We start from the raw sequence: 27,225 nt of genomic DNA on the forward strand, positions 1-27,225 counted from the left end.
TTCATGTTTTCAGCACAGGTGATCAGAAAAGACACGGTGAAGAATAACTGCAGTTTTAGCCTTTAACCTCTGAGTTTTTGTGTTTTCTCTGAGCTTTGCACGCTCTGACTTGGAGCTAAGTGTTTGACTTTGTTTCGAAATGACCTTATAACCGTTGTTTAATAACTGGATTATTGCTAATGTCTCTCCACCTTGGGATTGGCTGAAAGGATGACTGCTCTTATCAAAGTGGCCTTGATCAGCAGTGGCTGTTTCTTTATTTTTAGTTTCTGTGGAATCGGTGAGGATGCTCGCAGTTTTCTGAGGTTTGGTTTCGATTTTTAGACCAAACAGAACGAACCGTAGAGTTGATGCTAATCTCAGGTGGGTTTTACACCTGAGTTATGATGCGTACAAAATCTCAGCGTTGCAAAAGCTCACGCAGTGCAAACTTTCATTTGCTTTCAAATGAAGCTTAAACTCTTAAACTGTGGTGGAAAAGTAAATATTGAAGTGTTTGAGTAACTTTGCTGTGTTGTGTTGCTGCATGCGTCGGCACATTTCTGTCTGTGAAGGCAGCGTTTGCAGCTTGATTGTCTCCTGCGGCAGACATGTCTTCAAGCTGCTCCGCAAACAAACAGCGGCTCTGCCGGGGAAACATGACCTCAGTATTATGTTTAGGCTCTGAGGCTGCAGCGTTTGTCACGATAACGCCCGCGGCGCACAATCCTCCGCAGATTTGTTTGCTAAATGGGCCGGACAGATTAGAAGCTCTCAGCGGCGGATAGTTTTCCGCTGCCAGTCGCAGCAGATCCCCGATGAGTGACGGCTGCAAGACTCAGGCGTGTCGGCGTTTGAACCGAGCCCAAAAACAGCTTGTATGACAGTCATTAACCGGGAGGGACAGATTCACGCTGCTCCTTAAAACATCACAACCCAGAGCCAAAAAGACCCGGCACGCGTTAATCTGCGCCGCGTCCGGACTTGTCAGGGAGCGTTTAGGAGCTGCTGCACCGCAGGACGGATAAAATGACTGACTTAAAATGGGACCTGTAATGAAAATTCACATTTTGCACCTTTTCATACTTCCACATGAGTCTCATCTGCTTCTAAAAGCAACCCAAGTGTTTAAAAAGAAGTTCATACATTAATTTCCTAAGTTAAAGTTTTTGGTGACAGGAAAATGTTTCAAAATCCTTCCAGATGTAACGTCACAAATGAGCAGGCACTGCTCGTTACCTAGCAACCCCAGCGAAGGCCAGGCCGTCACCTAGCAACCCAAGCTGAGGTCCAGCATGTTTGGTCAGCTGATTTTACCGCTGTACCCAAATCCAAAAGTACTTTTTTGCAGTGAAATATTGCTGTAGCTCATTTAATTAGCAGGAATGCTCTCCTGTAGCGGCCTGTGTTGCAACAAATTTGAAGAAGCCTCCGACTGAAGACGCTCCGTTCCTGAATCGTAACTTCTAGTCCTGGGAATTCTGAATCTAAGAATGATTTTAAGAACGAAGCGAACGTGTTTGTTTAGGCCGTAGATCTGGAGAAGCATCGTTGGTCACCTTCACACTGATCTGAAGCCGAGTCGGTTTGTGGGGAAGCGATGAGGCAGTCAGCTGCTGACCTGGATCTGAGAAAATAACTGCTGAGTTTTTCTGAGGATCATTACAGGGTGGAAACAAACAGAGCTGGATGTGTGTTTAAATCCGGCCTGCCGGCAGAATCCGCTCCAGGATCATGACGATCTGTTTACTCCGATTTGGTTCTGAGATTAAAGAGCGTCGGTGACTCGTCGCTCGGCTCCCTGATCTTCTTCTCCACAAAATTCAACTCTCACTTTTGGTTTTGCTGCTTCATCTCTGATCTGGAGGTGAAATAAATCCTGAAATAAACACGTCTGGACTCGTAACCACAGAGTTAGTGGCAGCATTAGGAACATTAACAGATTATTAGTTGCATAACAAGAAGCGTCATCAGCAGCACTGAACGAGAATAAATTCCTTCTTTTATAGCACTACAGCTAACATTCCTCAAAGTTATAGGTTGCCTTCTTATAATATTCAGGATACATTCCCAGATTGTACAGTTTACGTTACAGTAATTTACGGTTTACTTTTTTAAAACTGCAAATTACTTTTTCCAGTTTCCTGGCCGCATACTTTAATGTTAAGGTTGCATTTCTGAAACTTACATGTTGCTTAAATTAGTTAATTTTGTAAATTCTAGGTTGCTTTTCTGGAACGTAAACAGAACATTCCTGAAACTTCCAGGTTTCTCTTCAAAAATTATATGTTATGTATTTCATAGGAGACAATGTACAGGATCAGGATGCAGTCAATGTTCTGACACATTAACAAGCTTCTTCATCAAAAAGATAAAAAGCAAATTAAATAAAACAGGTTACAAATTTAAAGAGAATGAAGCCATGTAGCACGCTTTTACTTTATGTTAAATTACAAGCTACTTTCCAGAATTTCTTGTATATTTTTTAAAAACTTAATTTCCTGAAACTTACAAGCTACCTTTATAAAATATTCAGCGTACCTTCACATAACGTTCAGCTCACTTTACAGAAATTTGTGACTTTTAGGAAATTATAAGTTACTTTTCTCAAATCCGCAGACCAGGTTCCTTGATGATACAGGTTGCATTTCTGAAACGTACAGATTACTTTCCCAGAATATCCTGTTACTTATCCTGTTACTTGGACTTGGAAGGTTTATTATTTAGACGTACTTTCCTGAAACCTTCAGGTTTCATTCCTAGAATCTGCTGCTTACTGTTGATGAAGAAAACCCACAAAAGTTTTTGTTATTTTTCCAGAACTAACCGTCTTTGTTCCTGAAACGTTCAGGTTTCTATCCTAGAACTGATTCTAACTCTGGGACGGTACCGGAGGTACCGAACCGGCTTGTCTTGGTTCTGTACAGGTTAAATATGGCGGGTAATGTTTGTTTCCATCAGACGGGGCTCAGTGGAGACGTGTGGTGATGTTTGCTCAGCATTTTCTGTCATTTATTTTGGATTTTTCTGCCTCAGAGAGTCTGACTCCCAGGTGAAACGTGTCGCAGCTGTTTTCTGTTCCTCCTAATTGTCTGGAATATCATCAGCATCGTTTTATATTTTTAGCTGTTTTTGCAGTTTTTGTTTTATGCTCATCTTGATTTCTCATCATCTAAAGTCTCATTTATGGATTTTATCTTATTGTTTTGTGATTGAAGGAATTTTCTGACGTGTTTTCATGAAAACTTTGAACTTTTCAGAGCTTGAATCCTTCTGGATGTTTTTTTGGTTTCTGATGATAATTTAGTGAAGTTCTGCTCAGAGTTTCCCTGTTTGGATCCACAGCCAGATGGAAACACATGCGGCAGTAACCATGGAGACGGTCTGTTAGTGATAAATAAATTTATTGGCCAGAATTCGGCACCATTTCACAGAAATGAACCCGACAAACATGAGACGGACCAATATGGCCTCCGCAGGAATTAATAAATAAATCAGAGAGGAAAACATAAATAACAGGAGTGAAGAGAAAAAAAGTCCAGCGGTTCTGGTTTCAGTCGAGTCCGAGGAAAACCGGAGCACCTTCACTGACATCATCATCACCTCAGCTCCTCTTCCTCGCGTTTTTTAAAAAATGTTTCTCTCAGAGTCCCACTCTGACTCCGAGTCCGAGTCGTTTTCCAGATAAAAACGGCCTCATGGAGCGGATCAGAAAAAACATGGAACGGATCAGGAAAACATGGAGTGGATCGGGAAAACACGGAGCCGATTAGAAAAACATGGAGTGGATCGGGAAAACACGGAGCCGATCAGAAAAACATGGAGTGGATCAGAAAAAACATGGAACGGATCAGGAAAATGTGGAGCGGATTAGGAAAATGTGGAACAGTTTCCAAAATATTTTAGATTTAAACACTTTAGTTACTTTACATTTTTTAGACTTTAAATACATTTCAGATAAAATGAAAATCCTACTGACCAAATAAACAGTTTTTGTTTTAAAAATACAAACTATCTAAACTTCTAACATAATTCAGGCTGTAAAAATAACAAGTAGATGAAAAAAAGCTTTCAGGATGAAAATCAGATTTTCTTCTCTGAATCTCAGTTTCTTTGCATCCTACATGGGATGCAGCTCCTGCTTCGAGTCATAAAAAACCGACCATTTGTGTCTTTCACCAGGAAATATTGAGGTTTTGCGACTTTTCTGTGTTTCCCGTGAGACTGCGGCTGGAATCCCTGAAGGTGTGAGTCTCTGTCCGCGCTGTGGGAATCGGGTCCAGGTGTTTTCCGCTGCAGCCCAGGTGTCTGCCCCCGGCCCCTGGCGCCGCTCAGCTCCAGTTACGGCTCTGCTGCCGCATGTTTCAGTCTGAACTCTGAGGAGACGCGTCCCGTTTAGGATGCGGCGCTCTCGCCCTGCCACGCTCCAGCCCGGTGACGCCGCCGCGCCGGCCATTTCTCCAGCAGCAGGCGGATCCGCCGGACCGCTCCGAACACGCCCTCAGGCCTGCAGAGGAACAACAGTCATCAGAAACCAGAACCAGAAACTTTAGAGCGCACAAAGTCTAAGCTCCGCCCACTAAACCAAACAGGAAGCAGGTCAGGAAGACTGGATCCTCAGGGAGTTCAGTTTTTCATTCTCTCTGTTCTAATGAAGCAAACTACAGTAAAAATCTTTTAACTATGGATACAAGCAGAAAATTCAGGTTCTATGATTTTTCTTTTTTCCCCTCAAATCCTTGAATTTCAGGTTGATGACCATTTTTCAAGATGGCTGCCACTTTTGAGCCTTTTAAACCAATTCTTGCCATATAATGTTCCTCATTTTCATGTCTTGGATGAAGTTCATGTTACATCAAGTTTTTTCCTTTGCTCATAACATTCATGCAACTTTAAAGTGATTTTATGTACAAGAATCAGAAATGAGGACTTTGCTGTTGTGAGTCTCAGACAACCAAGTGACAGGAGGTGAAGATGAGACGCAGACATTCGTCTTAATGGTTAGCGTTAGCTTACCTATTTTGTGTGTGTTTAGCGGTTTAGCATTAGCTTCTACTGATTTTTTGTGTCTAGTCGTTTAGCATTGGTGGAGTTAAATTCTTATTTAGCAAATTAGCAGGTAACCCAATTAACTTTTTGGTTAGCTGCGGCTAACCAAAAAGCTACTGCCGATTTCAGCGCAAATATATATTCTCTATTAAACCATGGTGGCCATTTTGAAAAATGTCCATCACAAAAAGAAAACACAAGATCAGAAAAATATGTATGATTTATGGTACAAAACACATTGTTTTTCTTCGTTGATTCTGGAAAAAAAAATTAATTACCCAGAATTTACTATTTTTATGAATTTCTTTAGAGTTTTCTTCTGAATTTTCCAGATTCTTAGAGTTTTCTGTATATTTATAGACGGGTTGATGTTCGGTTCAGAAGGACTCAGATTTGGTAACTTATGTTTTTCACTAAGATTTAAGTCCCTGAAGCTGCAGGTGTTTATTCCTCTTTATGTCGTCACGAGAGTCACGTGATGGATGGATGTTAGAGACCAGAACCGGTCCAGAAGGCGGGAAACATGAGCGAGGCGGGTAAAGTTCTGGTTGGATCCAGATTCCCTTAACGAACCGGAACTGATGTGCGGACATGACGGAACATGAAGGTTCCCCAGGAATGAGCTGCAGGGAACATCCGGGAAGAACCCGGAAGTTCTGCAGGAACATCAGCTGTTCCCGGATGTTCCCGATCCACCTGTGTTCTGTTTGACTCACCTGTCGGGTTCGCCCGTGTCGTCTGTCCGCGCGTGACCTGGGGAACGAATGCGCGCGCCTGTTGTCATCTCTGACCTGCATTGCACGAGATCACATTACAGTGAGCGTCACGCGCACAAACCAGTTACCATGGTCACGCAGGTGCCTGAGTGGTGATTTTTGATTTGATTTGATTTTTTACACACCTGAGGCAGAAGTTCACGCAGCTGCTGTCATTTCCATGCAGACATCGACATCTGGGCGCGCGCGTGGTTGCCGTGGAGACCGACAGGTCGCGCTTGGCCCGAGGCGCGTTCCCGAGTCCGTAGGAGACCACGCGCCTGGAAGGAGAGAAGATTTCAGATTAAAATGAAATAAACAAACACAAAGGAATAAATCTGCTTCTTATTAGTGCGCCACAAACATTCCTGCGCATGCGTAATACCCCAAACAAGTCTGGGTTATTTTGTAGTTTTTGACGTTTTATTGCCATCATTGAGAGCTCCTGATTTAAAGTAAATTTCTATCATCTGTTCACATTTATATAAAAAATAAAATGATAATAATAATAATTTTCTACCAAAATTATCTATTTCTTTGTTTTGTTTTCAATCGGAGCCTAAAATTCTATCAAATTTGACCGGATCAGAACCAAATGACGGACATTATAAAATCGTAATAAATTAAAATCCAGTTACTAAAAATACTTGAGATTTAAATAATTTAATGGTCATTTTCATATTTCTCGAAAAGCGCAATTATAAAGGAAATCAGATGAAAGCACGAAGATTTTTCCGGGTATGAAATGGGAAAAAAGGAAATAGGAGGAAAATTACAGCGAAATAGTTTCTTTACTTACTGCGGTCATATAAAGAGTCTGGTTAATAATAATAATTACGTTTTTAAAAGTATGAAGTATTTAATTCAGCTTCTAAAATAGAAATCAAAATAATTTTTTTCATCACTTGATCCACTTTGTTTATTATTGTTTAACTGAGAAGCTGAGATGTTCCGATGGAAGTTCGGTTCAAAAACAGAAACTTAGTCTGGAGCTTTCAGCTCAAAGTGCCGCAGCAGAGTTTTGCGCAAACAGCGTCAGGTTGGTTTGGATGCAACCCGGTCCGAACCTCCAGCTGCACTCACTCAGGTGTGTTGACCCAGATGATGTCCAGGTGGCAGAAGTAGACGCACTCCTTGTCCAGGAACGTTGCGCAGGAGCAGCGCTTGTTGCGCACATGGCGCTGCGCGCTGGCAGGTGCCGCTGAGCGCGTCTCTGCGGCTGGCGCACACAGAGCTGGAAGGAAAGCAGAGAGACGGCGTGAGGTTTTGTTTTGTTGCTTTCTGCGTGTCGGAACCGTTTCAGCCGTCCGAACCCGCTCGGTTTACTGAGCATGCTCAGTGGGAGCCAGTTACCTGCGCAGAGCGTCACGCACAGCGCGGAGATCCAGAGTTTAAAATCCATCTTTTGTGAAATGAGGAATAATCCGCAGAGGAACCTGAGCTGAGCATGAATCCTGTTTCTGTGGCTCCACATGTGCAGCGCTGCGGCTTTATAAGCAGCCTCTTCCTCCTCTTCCCCCTCCTCCCTCTGAAGTTTGTTTGTCCCTGTGGGGTTTCCACTGCGCTGCAGCTTCCACCCAGCAGGCGGCGCACTGTCACTGACCCAAAAAACGAGGTCAAAATCAGAGACTTTATGAACCTACAGGCTTCATTCTGGGCCATTTAGCCTAAAAACTGTGGATTTATGTTCAGGAGATGGAATGAAAAACTGAAACTAAACTGATTTAACTCTCAAACATCATTTAGAAAAGATTGAGAACAAAAAAGTATATAAAAAAGTAAAAACTAGAAAAAAAACGACTCTGTTCTTCACTATGTAAACCCCAGGGGTCTCAAACTCCAGTCCTTGAGGGCCGCAGTCCTGCAACTGTTAGATGAGCCTCTGCTGCAGCACCTGAACAGAATAATTAGGTCATTAAGGCTCTGGAGAACCGATCTACACCAGGAGGAGGTCATTAAGTCATTTCATTCCGGTGTGTTGTACCTGTGGCTCATCTAAAAACTGCAGGACTGCAGCCCTCGAGGACTGGAGTTTGAGACCCCTGAGTAAACCATAAGTGCCAATGTTATTGCCATTCCCAGTAAACAAGTTCACAGAATAGAACATTCCTCTGGTGCAAAAAGTACAAATGAATACTAAAAATAAAATATGTATAAACACGCAGCGCTTCTGTTCTCTGCAGCTTTTATATGCATCTGGATCAAACTGCAAAAACACAAAGTCTGCCACGTTTCATCAATATAATATTATATCTTACTGAAAAGTTACTTGTAAATTAGTTTTGTCTTATTGTAGGTGTAATAAGATATTTGGATTGGAAACTAGACTAAAATATTTGATAATATTTTGTGTTTTTGCAGATCGTTCGTTTGGTTCAGTTAAAGCAGGGATTCATGTGAAAACTGCAGGACAAACAGCAGCAAGCTGACCAGTTTCATTCTTACTGGGGTAAAACCACTGAAACCAGTTTGGTTTAATCCATTTATCTGTGATTGTTTGATCTAAACTTCAACGTCACACTGCAGGAAACGACTCTGTGAACAAACCAGCAGAACATCAGACATGGATCCTCTTTACACTTACAGCTTTTCCTGCTGGTTTCGGTCTATTTAAAAGAGTCCGTTTTATTCTGGCTGTCCTGCAGGGGGCGCTCTCAGCTAACGAGTCCGTCCTTCCTCAACCTTCAAAAGGCTTAGAAAGAAATGCAACAACCGTGGCTGACAGAAATGTTTCTTTATTTCCTGGAAGTTTAATATTTAACTTTTTTAAAAGATTTTATAAAAAAAAAATAATTTAATGTTTAATTAAATTTATTAATTATTTCTAATTTAATAATTATTTTAAAAATAATTTGGGAAAAAAACATTGAAAAGGTTTTAAATTAGATTCGGGAGAGTTTCCATTTGTCCCAGGAGACTCTGTGTTGATGGCTGAAGTTGCTGCTGGATTTGATGCTAGTTTCTGTGTATAAAGGTGTTTTTTAGGAGTGCGCCCCCTGCCTGTGATGGGACTGTGAAGGCTGATTGTTAGCAGCAGTTAAACTATGACATTTACAAAACGATGACTAAAGACAAACACAACCATGAAAACTTGTTTCATTTAATGTTATTTTTGAGCTTTTAAACTGTCCTGAAGAGTTTAATGTGTGATTAAAGTGAGAAATTGTTGATAATTTCTGATTCTGCTGCTGTTTTCTTCAGATTGTCACCTGCAGTGACACATGTCCTCCTGCGGGGGTCGCTGTTGGGTTTGGCTCTGGATGGATGAGTCACCGCAGAACGAGCCAATCAGCTGTAAGCAATCTTCTGAGCTGTTCGACCTGAAGCAACGCAGAGAGGTCAAAGGTCAGCTGCAGAAACTAAACACCACAAATCAGGAAAATCAGAATTTCACAGATTTTCCTGAAATATTTAGATTTTTAGAAATGCTAGCTAGGAGTTTTTAGAAATTCAGATTTCTAAAAATGTCATAATTAAAGTTTGAGTTAACTTGAATTGTGTGACTGCGACAGACTGGCGACCTGTCCGGGGTGTACCCCGCCTCTCGCCCGGAACGTAGCTGGAGATGGGCACCAGCAACCCTCCCGACCCCGTTAGGGACAAGGGTGAACAGAAAATGGATGGATGGATGGATGGATGAATTGTGTGATTCGTCACATAATGAAGCAGGTGACGCCATCTTGAAAGGAATTTTTATTCATCAGTATGTGATTGATGATATCTTTAATTACCGTTCAGAAGAGTCAGAATGTGATTGTGTCGAGTCAAAACTCATTTTTAGATGTCTGCAATGTCATAACAGGTCGTCAGACGGAAGTGATTTTATGGTAACTTGGCCTGCCGTAGATTTACCAACCTGACCCATCCACCTCATAAACAGAAGCTGGTGTTGCATTTTATTTATTCCCACTTTTTTGGACGAAATTACGTTAGGATTATTTTTACTACGTTTTGCGTTTTAATTTTGTTGAGTAATTTTCAAACTTTTTAAACCAAAAATTCACCAAATTGTGTGAAAGTTAAATAAGTTTTATATAGAAAGAAATAGATTTTTTTCTTTTGTCTGATTTTATGTAATTCATATAATTATTTTCATTCTAAAATACCAAAATTTCCATATATTTCCTTCATATTTTGATCCGTCTGCTGATGTAATTTTTAAATATTAAACATTTGATAGTTACTCACTACTTTTTACCAAATACTTTTTTATGTGTTTTGTTGCACGGCGCCCCCTAGTGAACAGGCAAAAAGCAGCTTTTTAAAAATCTGTTCTCATTTCTCACCAGAAACATTTTAATGAAGCCGTTAATAAGTATTTACACCCACAGGTTGATACTGCGGGAGAAATCTGAGTGGAGTAAAACGTCCCCACAGCATGATGCTGCCACCACCATGCTTCACGGTAGGAGTTCATTTCTGTAAACATTAAAACCATTTTCACTAATTGTCTCGATGGTGATGGACCAGTTATCATTCAGAATAATTTTATTGAAATGTAGTCCTGGAAAAAGTATTTACACCCTTACAGGTTTTTTCTCCTGGTTCTGATTTTTAGTCACATTTAAATGTTTAAATCAAAAATAAGCCAAAGAAAAACAGAAATCTGTTTTTAAATGCTGAATTAACTAAGTAAGTGATCTAAACGCGATGAGTGCGATGTGAAAAAGTAATTACCCCCCCTAGTGGTCAGAGGTTGGCATTGATGAAGTCTTTTCTGTTTCAGGATGAACTTTGACCTGCAGAACTAAATCAGTCACTTTGGAGGGTTGTCCAGCAGGAACAACGTCTTATACTGCAGCACATCGATTAGATTGAAGTCCATACTTTGACTAGGCCACTCCAAAAACAACCTACTGAGGCAGCCTACTTCATGTCGTCAGACTGGTTCTGTTTGGGTTAATGCTGGAATCCAGAGGCCTAGTAGGAACCTATGGAAAGCAGTTTTATTCAAAATCAAACACTGTTACTGATAAATATTCAATATCTCATTGAATATTTATCAATATTTTAACAATATAGAATGTTAAAAGATTATATTTTTATTTTAGTATTTATTTGTTATTAATTCCATAATGGTGTTTTATTTTGTAAATCTTTCATAGACTTGTAGTTTTTGGCTCCATTTCACTAAAGCCAATGCAATAAGTTGCTTTACTAGATAAAAGTCAGAAAATAAAAACACCATTATGGAATTAATAATTTATAAAATAAGGTAATCATTTCTTTAAATGTTTTATTTTAAGGAATATTTCTCTGATTTTGAATGAAACGGTTTTCCATAGATCAGGTCTCTGTGTGGCTGATGAAACTAAATCAAAAAATGTGGTTCAACACTTTTATAAGGGTGTAAATACTTTTTCACAGCTGTATATGTACTTGTATATTAAATTTAAATGTATGGTTTATTTTTAGCTAAATGCTATAAAACTGGATTTATTTACCTTTTAAATTCACAGTGAATAGTGAAATATGATTGTTTTGTTCAGTTTCTTCTAAAAGATGCAGCAAGATGTCAAAAAGCTTCATAAACAAATATTTACTGATACAGTTAAGAATATTCATACAGCAATGTAAAGCTACCATAATGCACATACCTATATAGACTTATGGATCAAAACGTGCACTAGATGGATTTTTAATAAATAGCTGAACACAACATCTGTACACAAACATTTTTGCCCCATAATCCATAGAGATTCACTCAAACATGAAGAAGTCCGTCGACATTTACGGGTCAAATTTTCCAAAATAAATCTGAAATAAACACAAACAACCAGCGGATTATTTACATTGAACTCCAAAAAGGCACAATCGTCTTTACAGCATGTACAAAACAAACGGTTGGTCGTCGGACGATGATTGCACGTAACAACATCAGCATCTGTGCTTTGGAAGGAGAGCCGCGGCTCGAGTGTTTCGGTCCTTAAAAGTGACGAGTACAAAAACAGAAGAGAAGAAGAAGAGGCGGCGGCCTCAGGTGGCGATGACTAGTCGATCTTCGTCGTCGCTGGACGCCTCGTTGTATTCGTCCGTCAGCTTGGTTGGGCCGGCCGGCGGTTCTGGTCTGTCGGCGCCGGCTCCTGGGTTCTGCCGGGGGGGGATCCGTCCCTCCTCCTTCTCCGCTGGCGGCTCCGGTGTCGCTGGTGGCTGGGCGTCGGCGCCGGGCGGCAGCGGGCTGAGGGCGGACAGCGACGGGATGATGGCCGGCAGCGCTATGTTCACGATCTGCAGGCCCGGCACCGGGCTCTGGGCGGCGCCTTGCGGAGCCGGGCCGGACGTCAGGACCTGCAGGCCCAGCGCGGCGTTGAGCGTCAGGCCCGGCGCGTTGGCCAGCCCCATCAGGTTGAGCGTCTCCAGGCCCGTCACCGGGCCCAGCGGGAAGCACGGCACCACGCCGCCCAGCGCTGCCGGCCCGCCCTCCGCCTGACCCGGGGAGCTCGGCGCCGGCAGCGGGCTGGCGGCCCGGTGGATGACCCCCACCGCCGGGATGGTCAGCTGGACGGGCCCGGCCTGCAGCGGGACGAAGGCAGTCACACCAGCCGGAACCAGCTGGATCCCCCCGACCGGCACCATGCTGTAGGGCGACCGGGCCGGCTGCTGCGAGTGCAGCGGCAGGTGGCTGAACAGGTGAGTCTCTGCAGCCGCCTGCAGGGGGAGCTGCAGCTGAGGCGTGTAGGACGTCTGGGTGCTGCGGTCCACCGGAGTACTGGACTCACTGTTCACCGCTGCAGGTCCAGAATTCTGTGGAGAATCAGAACCAAGGTCAGCTGTGGGGTCAGGGTTCATTCAGATCAATGAAACGCCAAAATTAATACTAATGCTCCCCCAGGGGCGGCTACTTCCCTGTAGCAGGAGGCTACATGCATTCCCTACACTTATCAGCATTAGCCTTGGGTAGGCTAATGAGCATTCCTAGCACAGATAGATGTACTAGCCTATACAAGGCTAATGCTAACATATCTGTGCTAATGAACAGCAGAAAAAGAAGAAAAACCAGCGAGTGACCAGTGTAGGCATGCTAGTTGTTAGCCTATCCAGGGCTAACGCTAGTGAGGCTGCACTTGTTACCCAGGGAAAATAAAATTTAAGACGTATATCCCCACAGAAATGTATGAACTTCATCCAGCCATCTTTTCACTTTCTCATGATAGACGAAATAAAACTACCTAGATAGCTATTGTGTGTTAGCAGTGACTTAGCAGTAGCCTCAACCACCTTGGGTCACAGAACATTTGAGGAGTCCGACTCAAACTTTTGGCTGACAGAGAAAGTCTGGTAGAAGAGAAAAATACGTCAAATATACGAAATTAAAGAAAAACTTTAAAACCTGTGATTAATTACACACCAACTTACTTTTTAACATAAATTTAAGACTTTTTAAAGATGTGCAAACATCCTGGCTACCGATACCGGGATATCAGATCAGCATAGATGTAGCCTCTTGCTACAGGGAAGTTGTCTTACTTTTGGCACTAATGCTTCTCCATACGGAGCGCTGAGGTGGAGGGTTTGATACCTGGTGCAGCCGGACAGGAGGTCTGTGGCAGCGCCTTGCAGGCAGGAGTCACAGGGGGGAGAGGGAAGGAAAGAAGAGGAGGGAGGGAGCATGAGCATCTCACCTGCAGCGATCTGGAGCCACGGCTCAGCGCCGGTGGACTAACGGGTCCGTCAAAGTCCGGGTAGTCGATGGACATCTGCCTGCAGGGCGACACGGGGCTCATCATGTGCTCCGAGTCGGAGGGGCAGCCGTCTGCGGTGGCGGTGACGGGCGGTGGGGAGAGGACCAGGGGGGCGGGGCAGGTCACTAGGATGCAGTCTGAGGGTTCGAGGGGCTTCGAGGGGAGAGACACGGCGCTGATGGACATCTGGGCGAGCAGCGCGCTGGGCGGGACATCGGCCTCCTTGGAGGAGGCATGCTGTGGGCTGGCGGACACCGAGGGGTTGGTGGACAGGCCCGACTCCGCCTGGCTGTCCTCCTCTTCCTCATCGTCGTTCTCCTCATCATCTACCCCGTCCGAGTCATCGCCATCCGAGTCCTGGCGGTCGGTGCTGCTCAAATGACTTCGGTCACCTGAAGCAGAAAAACCTCATGAGTCAACGTCAACACTGAATGTTTCCTGTCAAATGTTGCAAACAGTGTCTGATTATTTTATGGTAAAAATTACAATATTCCAGTCCTGAACCGGAGGAACCGACCGACTCATGCAGCGTAGAACCTCAAGGTTTCATCATACCAGCCCTGTTCAGTCCACTTCAACCCAACGGCAGTCTGTTTCCCAAGAAAGTCTGATTCAGTTTATGAGGTGTGAAAGCTAACCGACCTCTGACCTCTGGTCTTCCAAACCTCGGTCTGGGTTCTGTTGAAGTGAACTCCGGTTCAGTTTGAACATGAACATGAGACCGCTCCAAAAGCAGGAAGTGGACTACAGCACAGGGCATTCTGGGTAAATACAACCAAAGCTAACGTGCTAGTCTAGAGCTAGCAGCAGAAATGGCTCCTGGTCTTCAGCCAAAGACTAAAGAGAAATCCTCCAACCGCTAAAATCTGACGCCTCCATCTTGTTTCCATCTGGTGAAGAAGGAAGTTGCTCTCAGTGTCTTCAGAGGTTTTTGTGTCGTTTCCTTCCGTGGTTCTTGGTGCAGCGCCCCCACAGGCCAGGAGGGGAACAGGTTGCACAAAGGGTTTGGATCATTTAACACAAAATGTAACAAATGTTGCAATTTTGGTTCCAATCTAACCAAGTTTATCAGACGATCAGGCAGTAAAACTTCATAAACTATGAAAATCTGACTGAAGAAAAGGTTGAGACTTTGCACAAGCGATGATGTTGGGGCTCCAGTTTCCCCTGGAAAGATAACCATAGCAACAAGTGACTCAGCATCTTATCTGGCTTTATGACTGTTGCACCTGTGGTTTAACACCACCTCAGCCTAAATAAAACCGTAAATAAACTGTAAGGAAGGACTTAGGGTCAGGGTTAGGATTGGAAGGAGGAAGCCCCTCGGCTCCATTACAGGCAGGAGAGGAAAAACAAACTCGGACCAGAGAACGCTCTCAGGCAGCTCGCTCTCCTTTTCTAAATTTAGACGCCGCAATTTCCTCTTTCTGAGCACTGTGCTTGCCGCCCACATGGCCTCCGAGTTACCAGAGGAAGAAGCTGCTTTTAGAGTTCCTAATTAGACGGAGGCAAAACTATTGATCCGCATAGCAACACCAGCCGCCTCTGAGTCCTGCTGAGCGTTCTGCTAGAGAAGCCAGTCATGGTGTTTGAACATTAAGTCATCCAGCGGAGCTTCGTACCAGAGTCCTCTGCGTCCGGGTCCTCCACCGCCCCGGCTGGCACCCCCATCTCCATGCACTTCTTACTGTGGGCCTTGGACTTCATGTGCTTGGTCAGGTTCCCTGTAGACAGAGCCAGAGAGAGGTTACAGGTGGAAGAGCTGGAAAGGAGCTTACATAATGGGGCGCTCTGTTTGGGAAAGCTGAGGAACTGATGAAGACATTTTTAAAAGAACGTGGGCTGCTGACTCTGGGTTCTGTTCTGCAGCGGAGCGTGGGAAGTTTGATCAGGACCGATGAATCATAGCTGGAGACGGTGGAACCACATCTTTCATTTTTACAGCCTGGAACAGTTGGGAAGAGCTGGAGTCGCTCCGTTAAAGTAAATGTGACGGCAATGCACGGCTCCTGCTGCACATGCTCAGTGCAGCTTTCCCATCGAATCCAATCTAATTCAGATCTGAGGAGTTTGCAGCAGCAACAAACATAAAAGCTTCTTTTCGACAGTTTTATGTACACCTAAAACTGTTGGACATAAATTTAAGCTAATTTATAAAATTGACTGTTTCAAAAACGAATATTTTTTAGTGAATAACAACTTAAAGGTTTAGTATTCTGTATGTTTCTGGCACATAGTGCCATTTTATAGCACAATCAACTAACTATGTTATCTTCAGTTGCTTTAAAAACTATCAAATATGTCTTAAAGAAATTTTACTCCCTTATTTTAACGCCTTGAAATTGTGTCTCTGTCTCTTTAACAAGCTCCGCCTCCAGGAAGTCATCCCAACATGGCTCCTCTAATAACCCTTTAGGGTTTTTATCAGCGTTACTCTGAGCAGCAGTTAGTTCCTCCAGGCGTTTGCTAATTGGTGCTGGCTAGTCTGAAGGAGCTGAGTTGTAGGGGAGGGCTCCTCTGTGAGGAGGAGCTGCGCCTCGAAGGCGGGGCTAGGTCCACCCAGACGTTTTGCAGCTGAATGGAGATTAAAGAATTTCTCAAACATGCATGAAATAACCGAGGCAACAGTCCAGGAAATAAAATTATAACATGATGTAAAGCTCAATAAATACTGCCCCTTTAAGAAGATAAAAAGCTTAAATTAGTCAGAATTATTTATGTTTATGGCCTTCATATTTTGAGTCACTCACTTTTACAAAGTTTATTCCAGCTCTGCTTCTTGTCTGGGTTTTATTTTGGTAACACCCAAAGATCATCACTTAACCCGCTTGAAAAACTTCCTGAATACGCCCCTGCCTAGGAGTCTGAAGTTTGCATTTAATATAAACAATATTCAGGCATTAGCATCTTTAAATATTTTAAATGTGACGCACTAAATTAAAACTCACTCAAATGTCTGACGAGCGCTAATAAATAACGCTATTAATTCAAACTCTTGTTTGTTCTGCTTCGCTTCTACCTCTGTGCCACAATCCGTAACATGATGTGAAGTCATACACAGACCTGCTGAGGAAAGTTGTTACCATGGAAACAGTTTTAAATCCTAAATGATTCAGCTCCCATCTGTCACCTGAAGTCTCTGCTCCAAGACCGACACAACTACCGCAGACTTTGGTCACAAGGTTGTCGGACACGTGCGACATCAGCAAAATAATTCTTCCGTTTTTTTAATCACAAATGCAGCAGATTTGTTACATGGAGAGCGCTGAAGTTTTCAGGAGTTTTTTAATGGCAATATATTTATAATACATATTATATGTGACATAAAATATTTGCAAGGTTAAACTAGAAACACATCAGTCAACATGTCAGATCATTTTAATTTTTTTCAGACAAAATGAATTTATGCCTGTAATATGGATGTATTTTCGTAAACAACTTATTACTTTGCTTGAATACAGAACTCTGAACAACAAGCGTCTTTAACAATGGCCTTTTGTAGCTAATCCTCCTTGTAGAAGCTGTAAGTGACTCTCTTCTCCAGAGCATTTCTGAAATAAAAATCTGTTTTGTGGGGTGCTGCAGTGGCGCCGTGTAAAAGGCCAGCCCAGTCCTCGACGCGGCTGTCACAGCTTCAAGTCCTGGCCTGATGACCCGCATGTCTTCCACCTCTCTTATTGTCCATTTTCCTGTCTGACCACTCTCTAATAAAATAGAGCCAATAAAACCTTAAAAATAAATATATAAAAAATTGTTTTATGGGTCTGACATGTGAACCTATTTTTTGAGAATCTGCTTTGCTAACAAGTAGAAAAAGGTGAAACCCAGACAAACATTTATCTTCTATTTAGGCTGAGGCCTCTTACCTTTCGTCTTAAAGGAGAAGTTGCAGTGGACACAGTGGTACGGCCGCACATCCGAGTGGGTGCGGATGTGTTTGCGCAGCATGCTGGGCTTCTTGCAGCGAATGCCGCACTCCTCGCAGATGTATTTTCCTCGTCCACGGCCGCGCACGTACACATACTCCTCGTTAGATTTGTATCTGTGGGTTTGCAGGGTCACTATGAAATCCCTGAGGCGACAAGAAAACCTCTGCGAAGATAATCACAGAGCAAGTCTTACCCGCCGTCAAAAATTTTGACGCGCCGTGGTTCTGCTGAAGGGGTCACTTCCTTGTCTGAATCGTTACTGGTTTGAGGTTCTGGTTGTAGTTTACCTCTCGGTTCTGTTGACACAGACTTCTGGGCAGCCAGAACCTAAAGGAGAAAGTAAAGTCATAAATTTATGCAATTGAATAAAATCAATGGTGGGTACCACAAGCTACAAAGCTTGCTATGCTAACCCTGAAGTACTAATCATAAACGTTAGCATCGCTAACACCAAAGTGTTACACCAACAGAGTATTTATTGGAAGCTAATGGATATTGCGCTAATTTCAATCATTCATGTTTCATTGACACATCTACCTGTATGGTTTGCTCTTCAGGAAGTGATTCTTTGGAACAGACCTTTCACTCATAATTTGAGTTTTATAGTTGTTTAGTATTGCTAACTCTGTTGCTGATTTTGCGTAATGGTCAGAAAGTATGCAGGACATCAGTAGATTTTAATGTGTTTGCTGGTGCATGCTGGGTACAGAACAAACATTTTATGAATCACATCATCGTTGGAGAACATGAGGAATATTAACAGAAACAGTCCAAAGCAGTTCATGTGTGTTAATTTTTACATTAATTTGTTCCTTTCTTTACAAAAAAGAAAGTGACGAGAGGAAATTGAACTCCTGCTTAAACAAAATAAGAACATGAATATAAATGTCTTATTACTATAAGAAAAAACAGTTGATAAATAGCACAGATGTTGAATTTTAGAATACTTTGCTGTTTTGTTAACAATAATTTGAATAAACATTTTCAAAGTTACCAAAAGCGCTAAACAAAAGCTTAGCTATGCTATTAGTGGAAGTGTGAGATATTTTAAAAAGGGACTCACCCGGGGCATGATGTCCTTCAGTTTGCCTGAGTACGACAGGATGTCCGACTTCCCACTCGTCTTTATAGCAGAGGTGTAGTGGATTTTCTTGGAGCTCTGCTTGGAGTCAAAAAGAGACATCACCATCTTGGTGGGTAGCCCCAGGGGGTTGGGATTGTTAGGGTTTACAGTCCAGGAAGTATAAGCTGATGTCTTCAGGCCAGTCTGCTGGACATGCAGAGGTTTTCTCTTCATCAGGAAACACCATGTGAAGGTGGTAGTGGTCTTTAAGCTGGGAAAAGACAGGCGGTGGGTGTCCTTGGTGTTCACCATCGATACCGATGTGGTCAGTTTCCCCTGTCCGGAATGGAAACTAGCAGGTCGGATCAGGGATTTGGCCGGGGACCATCTCTGCTCCTCAGTTTTTTCGTGGGGCTTTAGGGAGGTGTTGGGCACGGAGGTGTCCTGACTCCCTTTCGTAATAGTGAGAACAGACTCTTCCGGAATCACACTTCTCTTGTCTTTTTCCAGTCCAGAACCATCAGGTGACATGGGTTTCACATCATCTGTGGCCTCCGAGTCCTTCTCAGAAGCTGTCTTGATGTCAGGCAGAGGAGGCGCTTCGGTCTCGATGGGGCTGTCCGCCGGTTCTGTTGTGCAAACCTGCCGAACGAGCATCAGTTTCCTCTGTCGTGTCACCTCAGACATCTTTGAATTGAGGTAACTAAGTGATCTTCCATCTGTCAGACAAGCCACCCCATGCTCATCCTTGGCCCGTTTCTGGTGCTTTTCCATGTAAATGTCCAGACTGTTGGCAGGGGAAAGCATGCGCTTACTGGAAGCAGTGGGTTCCTGCTGGGGGCAAAGTGTTACTGAAGCCAGTTTCTGAGTGCAGAAAGAAGGGACCTGGTCTGGGTGATTTGGAGGAACGTCTTTCTTTGCTGTCAACACAACCTGAGGGGTGGTCTCGACAATGCTGTGAGACGATGACGGGATGCTTTTATTGGACAGGGAGGAAGAAGGGTGCATCTGCTCATGAGTAATCAGGATCTGTGGCAGTGGAACAGGTCCTGGTTGATTCTTCTGCTGCTCAGCTGCCAAGACAACCGTCTTGGTCTTGATCTCAGAGGCTTGCTGACTGGCAACAAAAACATTCTGTATCACATCTGATGATTTGGGAATACTCAGCATGGGATTGGCTATTGGAATAGTTAAAATTGGCAACGCAATCTGAATCCCCTGTGCACAAGAGAAGGAGAATGTTTGGCTTGATCTCTGAGGGCACTGAAGTTGATATTTGGGAACGAAACATTTCTTGTCTTCAAAGACGGAAGTTTTGTTTTGGACACTTTCCCGACCCACTGTGATCTGGCTGAGCGACTGCTGGATCTTCTGGGTAATTTTAACCCTTGACGTTTGATGCCAAGGATGTGGAAGACCATGGACCTGTGGCAGCTGAGTCGGACTTCCTAGATTAATACTTTGCACTATTTGCTCATTCTTTTGCAGGGGTGCCTCTGTAGGATGAAGTATGAATGGCTGAGATGCGGGGCGTCTACTGGATATGTGAATCTGCTGGGATCTGTTCTGTGGAAAAGAGCTGACGTTTGTGATGGGAGCTTTGTCTGCAGGGATGACGGTTTTCCGCACAGGCTGCTGGCTTTCTGGGCCAATCTTTAAAGACATCTGTCGAACCAGTGGCCCTCGCCTCCTTTCGATAAGCGGTACCTGGGAGAGTTGTCCAGTCTTTGGCTGAGCAACAGGTGACAGAGACCTGCTGGGAGACACATTTCCACAATCAAAGGACTTGCTACGATAATCACTTGAAATCTCCACAGAGGGCTGTGTACAGGTGATTTGCTCAGATGCGGCACGCCTCATGATTCCAGGCACACCAAGGGTGTTGAAAGCTGCTGACAGACTTTGGGTATCCGGGGCTTTGCCAGAACTCTCGGCTCTGGATGGACTTTCAGATCGAGAGAGCTCATCTCTATCGAAAGAGGCAGAGATGCTGGAACAACGAGAGAGACTGCTATCCCTGCTGAGGCTGCGTGAGAGCGTAGACTCAAAGCTGGATTCCCCTGAGGAGTGATCCATCTGAGCCAACCGAATCCTTTTCTTTTTTGGAGGAAGTTTCTCTGCCGGTAACTTTGATAAGCTCTCGCTTCTCTGAGGCCAGTTGAACTGATCTGGAGGCTTGTCTGCTGGTTCGGCAGCCTGGGTCTCATGCTCCCTGTCTGAATCCTCTGTGACTAAAATCTCAGGGACCTGGATGTTGCTTTGGCGAACAAGACGAGACTGGACAGGCGTGGAGTTAACACTAAGCCTGCCATCATTTCTTTGCTCGTTTTTTTGGTTTCCATATTCAGTACTGGAGGATTTGGTCATTTTTTCATGGTAGGTCTCGGCGGAGCCAGCTGCTGCTCCTTCTATGTTGGCTTCACTCAGGGAGTCCTTCTCCATGGTTATAACTGGAGAGACCCTATCCACAGAGTCCGCCTCAAATGAGCTGTGGCTGGTCAGAGAGTTGGTGTGTTTAATCACTGACGTCCCACTGCCCTGCCTAGGTAGCTCTCCCTTCACCGAGCTGCTGTTCTGGGTTTCTCTAATGGGCGACAGTCTGGAATCTGTATTCATCCCTCGTGCTACAAGTTGGATCTGAGGTAGCTTTGGCTGGTTGTTTTTGGGCTGGACCTCTACTATTAGAGAATGTCGAGAGAATGTCCTGTTGGTAGGATCTATTGGAGACTCAAAACTAACTGAGCATGGTGGGATGGTGTCAGTTGGAGACTGATCATCCTCATCACCAACACTTTTCATTTTCCGCCTCTTCCTGATTGATGTCTGTTGATCCAGTATCCCTGAGCCGATTGTTGACCTCGGGATGATTGGGTGTTGTACGCCGACGTGAAAAACATCTTGATCACTTTCTTTAACAACCACTGGCTTGTTCTTTGGGGCACGAAGCTCTGAGCAGTAGAATTTCTTATGAGTTTCGAAGTTCTCCAACTTCCTGTACCGATTCCGACAAGTTTCACATTCATACATCGTGCCTTTGTTTTGTTGTGGCTTCTTGTTTCTGTCCTGACTGTGTTCAAATGACTTGCTCCTCTGCATCAAGTCAGCGGAGATGCTCGGGCCATGATGGCCCTCATCCATGGAGCGAACAGAAGGGAGGCCATGACCCTCACTTGTGGAAAAATCTTCCACTGCTACCTGTCTGACCAAAGTGCGAGAATGCATGGCAGGGTTTGGAGTTGGTGGTGCTGATGAGAATACCTCATCATTTAGGGAACCAATTTTATCATCAAAGGATTGACAGACCCTCAGAGGGTGGGGGATGGGAGGAACGTTGACAGGTAGGGCTGAATGTCCAGGCGTGGTGGGCATGGAGTTACTTCGTGTTATTGGCAGACAGTCCATTGGAGGGTAGGGGGAAGGAACGGAGAGCAGAAACACTGGCTTTGACTTGTCTGTGGGGGTGAATGGGGATTTAGGGATGTCTGAGCTGGAACTCGACCGCCTTCCCATTGGTTTTAAATCAAACTGAAATGAGTCTTTGAAGATGTATGATTTGGGGGAGTCAATGCTGCCTCTTCTGGACAGAGAGGTCCTCCGTGGCTTAACGCTATCCAGCTGTTTGTTATCCACCACTGCTTCATTGTCGGATATCAGCTTTGAAATGCGCTCTTCCAGGGAGCGGGCAGTGGCTTCCAGTGGTGGGCGCATTTGTCTTTCTGGGGGTCGTGGTTTTTGCTCAGCTACATGCATTAAAGTTGCAGCCAAGGCAGGGATGCTGGGAAGTGTATTCTTGGAAATGTCGAGGTCTGCTGGGGGAATTATCTTCACAAAAGGACTTGTGGGGCTCATGGCCTGGTCGGCGCTTTCAGAGCGAGAGAAGTAACCAGAATCTGTGCTTCCTAAACTGCGGGGACTGAGCAAACACTTGGGCTGCTGCTGCTGAGAGAAGTCTGTAGCTTGCTGCCGCTGAAGTTGAGCATGCCCGCCCAACAGGGGAGACTTGCACTGCTGGTCTTCATCCTCACTTACAGTGTCCAGTGAGGGATTTGTACCTTCCACCTCCTTCAGGGAGGACAGAATGCCTGGTCTCAGATTTGTAGCCTGAAAGTCTCTTTGCCTTTGAGCAGCAGCTTGCTCAGGTGCAGCACCTGTAACTCTTGGACTATCTGCCCTCAGAGGAGACGCGTTAACTGGATACACAACAACTTTTGGAAGAGCTGCCGTCACTTTAGGTTCGTGGGCCCTCCGACTTGGGGAGGATCTTACTGGTGAGTTCAACTCTAAGGGTGTAATGCCTGCACCTTGCAAACTGTTTTCAGAGGAAGCAGCTGTGCAGCTCTGCGTAGAATCTGGATCCAGGTCGGCGGTGCTACCTTCTTCATCACTGTCAGCACTCTCCTCTGCCTCTGAGTGTGTACCAGCAGCTTTGTCCGATTCTTGAGACAACGATCCACCTCCGGATTCAGAGCGTGCCATGAGCCCCAGCTTTATAGCGTGAGCGTGGGATTTCTTGTGCTTGTATAAGTTGCTCTTGGTTTTGAAGGAAAAGCCGCAGGTGACGCAGGGATATGGTCGCTCTCCTGTGTGAGACCTGATGTGTTTGAGCAGCACGCTGGGTTTTGCACACGCCCGGCTGCAGTATTCACATACATACTTTCCGGGCTTTTTAAGTTTTTGGTCCTTGGCGACCTGCTCAGCACCAAAGTTCATGACAGTGGTCATTTGCATCTGGTTGCTGCTCGGCATTACTGGAACCTGAATGGTGCTGGGAACACTGGCAGGAATAGACTGGCATGTTTGTGCTACTGGGGGTTGGCTTTGGGGCAAAGCATTGGTGCCCATTGGAGCTGGTGGTCCGGTGCTAAAGTTCATGTGCAAACTGGGTTTTTCTGAATTTGAAGCAACTGGCATAAACTGTGGTGCTCCCTGCTGAGATGTCTGCAGATTTCCCTGCAGAGCTGCTGCAATGCCAATGACGTTCCCCTGTTTGTCAATGTAATAGGTCTGCATGTGGGGAGGCTGCGTCTGGAGACCTAGGTTGACTGCAGGGAGAGGAGTTACTCCCCCTCTGAGCTGAGAATAGAGAGTAGCAGGTGGTTTATTGATGGCCATGGCCTGCGAGGGGCTTTTCCTCTCAGTCAGCGTGCTGAAGTCAGGCTCCATCGCCTTCAGCAGGACGTCCAGAGGGTCGCTGCTGCGGTACGACTCTCCCACGAAGCCGTGCTCTGGGCTCTTGCTGTCTTTGGCAAGAGGCTCTTCGGCAATAACCTGCGGGCTCTCCTTGCTGTCCGAGGGCTCACGTGACGGAGGCCTAGATGACTCTTGCTTCACCTTCTCAGCATCAGAAAAATAGGACCCTTCCTCGAGGGATGCTGCAGTTCGTACAACATTTTCTGGGTCTTCTTTTCTGTTTGGAGACGTTGGTGGATTGCTGGAAGGGCGGGTGGGGAAGGAGGAAGGTTTCGTGTCTTTAGGTGACGAGTCGTGGGCTGCAGCTTCACATGATTTTGACTTCAGGGGCTTCTTCACAGGAGATTTGGGATTTTTCTTCAGCTGATTTTCTCCAACAACCTTTTTCCTCTTCAGGCCTTTTATGCTGTCTGCAGCCCTCTGACTGCTCTCAGACACACCTGTGGAGACAGAAACAAACACATCGATAGAAGGTCAACTATCATTCAGTGTTTTATAGTCCTGACCAGAAAGCAAAAATACGCTTCGTCAGCTAAAAATCACCTCCCGATCAGCATTATAACTGATGTCCTTTCCTTCGACTCGACTAATTTGTTACAAAATCTGACAAAGAGTTTTTCATAAGAAGACTCTTTAAAGATTTATTAAAGTTTCTGTCGTGTCTGGGCGTGCCGTGGTAGCGTAGCGGTTAGCGCGACCCGTATTTGGAGGCCTTCAGTCCTCGACGCGGCTGTCGCGGGTTCGACTCCCGGACCCGACGATATTTGCCGCATGTCTTCCCCCGTTTCCTGTCAGCCTACTATCATATAAGGGACACTAGAACCACAAAAAAACCCCTGGAGGGGTAAAAAAATAAAAAAGTTTCTGTTGTGTCTAACACTCGTTCTGGTTCTGTGAAGCAGCTGATCAGAACCCTGCAGCCTCAGCACCGGACCGGGCCGGGGTTTTTCAGGACACGGTTACGTAACGCTCGCTGTGCTCCGTCACAGTTTCCTGGCCTGTGATGGTGTTTCCCAGGATGAGCTCAGGGGCCTTTAAGTTCTGTAGACATAATTAGATTAAGGATTGCCTGATCTTCTCTAACTTAATCTGTTCTTCAGGCAAGCTGTGCAGGAACCCTCAGCAACAGATAAACACCGTCTCTGCAACGGTTTCAGACACAAAACAGGAGCATCGGGCAGGAAACTGGATGTCTGCAAACATCTCCTGCTCTTCATCTGCCTGCGTTGACCAATAGGACTGGTTTTAATGGTTTTAATGGTTTTATCATCAATCAAAGAGAAAATGTCTGTCAGTGTTTTACTGCAGATTAACATCCCATAGCTGCTTTCTTTTACAAACCAAATCTAAACATGAAGGAAAACAGTTTGTTCAGGAAGTGAGGAAATAATAAATATTAGATGATCAAATAAAAAACTTTTTTTTCAAACTCAAACATTTACTGTAGAAATTGAAAAAGCAGCTTTCAAAAGAGGAATAAATCTGTCCTAACCAACCTGCCCTTGTGTGGAAAAGTATTCACCCCCTAAAGATAATAACTGGTTGTTTGTTCCTCAGCAGCAGCTGCTGCTACCGACTGTTTCTAAAAACCTGAACCTCACTGGAAGAACAATGAATATACAGGTTCCTGATTTGGGTCAAAGTTTTCTATCTATTCATTTATTTTGGTCTATAAAATGTTTTCATCAACAAAACCTTTCTCCAAAACATTTCAAGATTTCTCTGGTCCAAGTAAGTTTTAGTGTGAAAAGTCGCTGGATGTTTCCTGTCCGTCTCTTTATGACGTTAAAGGGAAAAAAACTTTAGTGGGACTTTAGTTTACTACAGTTTACTACAGTTTACTGTAGTTTACTGTAAACTGTAAAACAATTCAAAACTTGTTTTTGCTGCTAATTTATTGAATAAGTAGGACAGGAGCTGCGCTGCTTTAGGTTCAGTACCATCAGAATATTAAACCTCTTGGATGAGGCTAAAGCTTCTCTTACTGGAAACCAGTTAAGCCCTCAGGCTACACCCACAGAGCCCAACAGGAAAACAAACTGGGAGCACTGGAGTCCACTCAGCTGCAGATCAGTGGGACTACAGGAAAACAAACTGGGACCAGTTGCTGCTGCAGAAACATGTTTAGCTCCTCAGATTCCTCCTGCTGGGTGTGGAAACTCTCCAGTCCGCCCGGACAGAACCGGTCGAGTCGGTTCTTACCTTCCTGTGAACCATTCGGATCCTTCAGCTCCTTCTGCGCCTCTTCGATTTTATCTGCAACAGAGAAGCAGAGACACATTTTCAGCATCGCTGCAGAGACGATGCTGCTGCTGCTGCATGCTGGGAAACACCCAGCTCTGGTTCTGGTTCTGGTTCTGCCTGGTTCCAGGACGCAGCAGGTCAGCAGCCTGGTTCTGTCTGACCCAAACGGACCGATGCACCGACCGCTGCTGGAATTATTGATGTGAGGCGCAAAGAGGAACCAGGGGCTGAAAACTTTAATGTCCACTAAGCGGTTCTGATCCAACCGGGTATGGATGAACCAGCCCGGTTCAGAAGTTCTGCTCCAGGTCTTCCATTGCTGTAATGTGTGGTTCTGAACTGGTTCTGGTTCTGGTGATACTAACCAGCACTGGTACCATAAAGCTCAAACTCTCAGCTGGTCCAGATCCAGATCAGGTAGCAGAACCAGAACCAGCGCCTCCATTCCAACAGGAAGTGCAACAAGCTCCAACAGGAAGTTCAACCATTCCAACAGGAAGTGCAACACGCTCCGACAGGAAGTGCGACCCGTTATGGTAAGAATCTAAATCATCGCTCCATCCACGCTTAGATCTTTTCATCTTACACTCGTTTATCCTCCATCTGTTCTTCCTCTGTTCTCGGGTTCTATCTGTAGGTTCTGTAGAACCAGAACCGTCTGAACTTCATTGTTTCTGTAAAACATGAAATCTGAACCTGGATATTTTCTGGAGGAGTGTTGGATATTTGAACTCATTAAAGTGATGAATGTTGTTAAACTGGACCGGTTCTGACAACCCGACTCATGAAGTACCGACAAACCCAACAGAGGTTCTAGGAACCTAAGCTGGTGTTAGTTTGGGTTCAGAACTGAATCAGTTCTGCAGGAAAAACCAGAAACAATTTGTCCACTTTTCATTTAAATCTGAACATTTTCAGAAAAGAGAAAAATTTTCTTCTCCAACCAGGAAACCCTGAAAACATCCTGGAACAGAAACACACAAACACCAACAAGAGGGAAGAAAGCAGGATGTTCCCAGATCCATGCCAGGAAACTCTGGAGTGGAGGAGGTCAGTGGATTATGTCATCCTGTGTGTGTGTGTGTGTGTGTGGGTGTGTGTGTGTGTTACTACAGGCACACCCTCCTCCGTCTCTCTCTCCAGCGATTACATAACGTCGTCCCCACCCTGCGCTGCAAAACAAAGGCTTGCTGTCAGCAGAAAACCAGCGACCAGCATTTGTTTACAAAACGCAGCGACAACAGGAAGCTGCTGCTGCAGAGATCTGATACACAGCAGATCCCTAAAACACACAGCGGATCCCTAAAACACACAGCGGATCCCTAAAACACACA

General features: G+C 44.7%; 2 protein-coding genes across 4 annotated transcripts in view; both read right to left on the reverse strand.

Moving 5' to 3' along the window:
- Nucleotides 1–3,364: 3,364 nt before the first annotated feature.
- On the reverse strand, nt 3,365–10,608 carry edn1 (endothelin 1). Its single transcript, XM_028036631.1, has 7 exons — nt 10,544–10,608; nt 8,993–9,103; nt 7,137–7,381; nt 6,867–7,017; nt 5,930–6,064; nt 5,745–5,819; nt 3,365–4,486 (listed from the first exon to the last, which is right to left on the reverse strand). Exons 1-7 carry the CDS (start codon nt 10,606–10,608, stop codon nt 4,375–4,377), a joined length of 894 nt encoding a protein of 297 aa, XP_027892432.1. The 3' UTR covers nt 3,365–4,374.
- Nucleotides 10,609–11,303: 695 nt separating this feature from the next.
- Nucleotides 11,304–27,225, reverse strand: part of hivep1 (HIVEP zinc finger 1) — a 39,850-nt gene continuing 23,928 nt past the window's right edge. For 2 of the 3 annotated variants that reach the window (XM_028036170.1, XM_028036171.1), the window contains exons 3-9: nt 25,850–25,903; nt 18,458–24,087; nt 17,588–17,721; nt 17,332–17,507; nt 15,088–15,189; nt 13,406–13,857; nt 11,308–12,527 (exon numbers count right to left, since the gene is read on the reverse strand). In XM_028036170.1, coding sequence (XP_027891971.1) covers nt 11,760–12,527; nt 13,406–13,857; nt 15,088–15,189; nt 17,332–17,507; nt 17,588–17,721; nt 18,458–24,087; nt 25,850–25,903 — 7,316 coding nt within the window. In that variant the 3' untranslated portion in view covers nt 11,308–11,759. Of the gene's footprint in view, nt 12,528–13,405; nt 13,858–15,087; nt 15,190–17,331; nt 17,508–17,587; nt 17,722–18,457; nt 24,088–25,849; nt 25,904–27,225 lie in introns of all 3 variants that reach the window. The other variant, XM_028036172.1, reaches the window with a different exon arrangement.

The sequence above is a fragment of the Xiphophorus couchianus genome, chromosome 13 (genome assembly GCF_001444195.1).
Source record: "Xiphophorus couchianus chromosome 13, X_couchianus-1.0, whole genome shotgun sequence".
Classification (NCBI taxonomy): domain Eukaryota; kingdom Metazoa; phylum Chordata; class Actinopteri; order Cyprinodontiformes; family Poeciliidae; genus Xiphophorus; species Xiphophorus couchianus.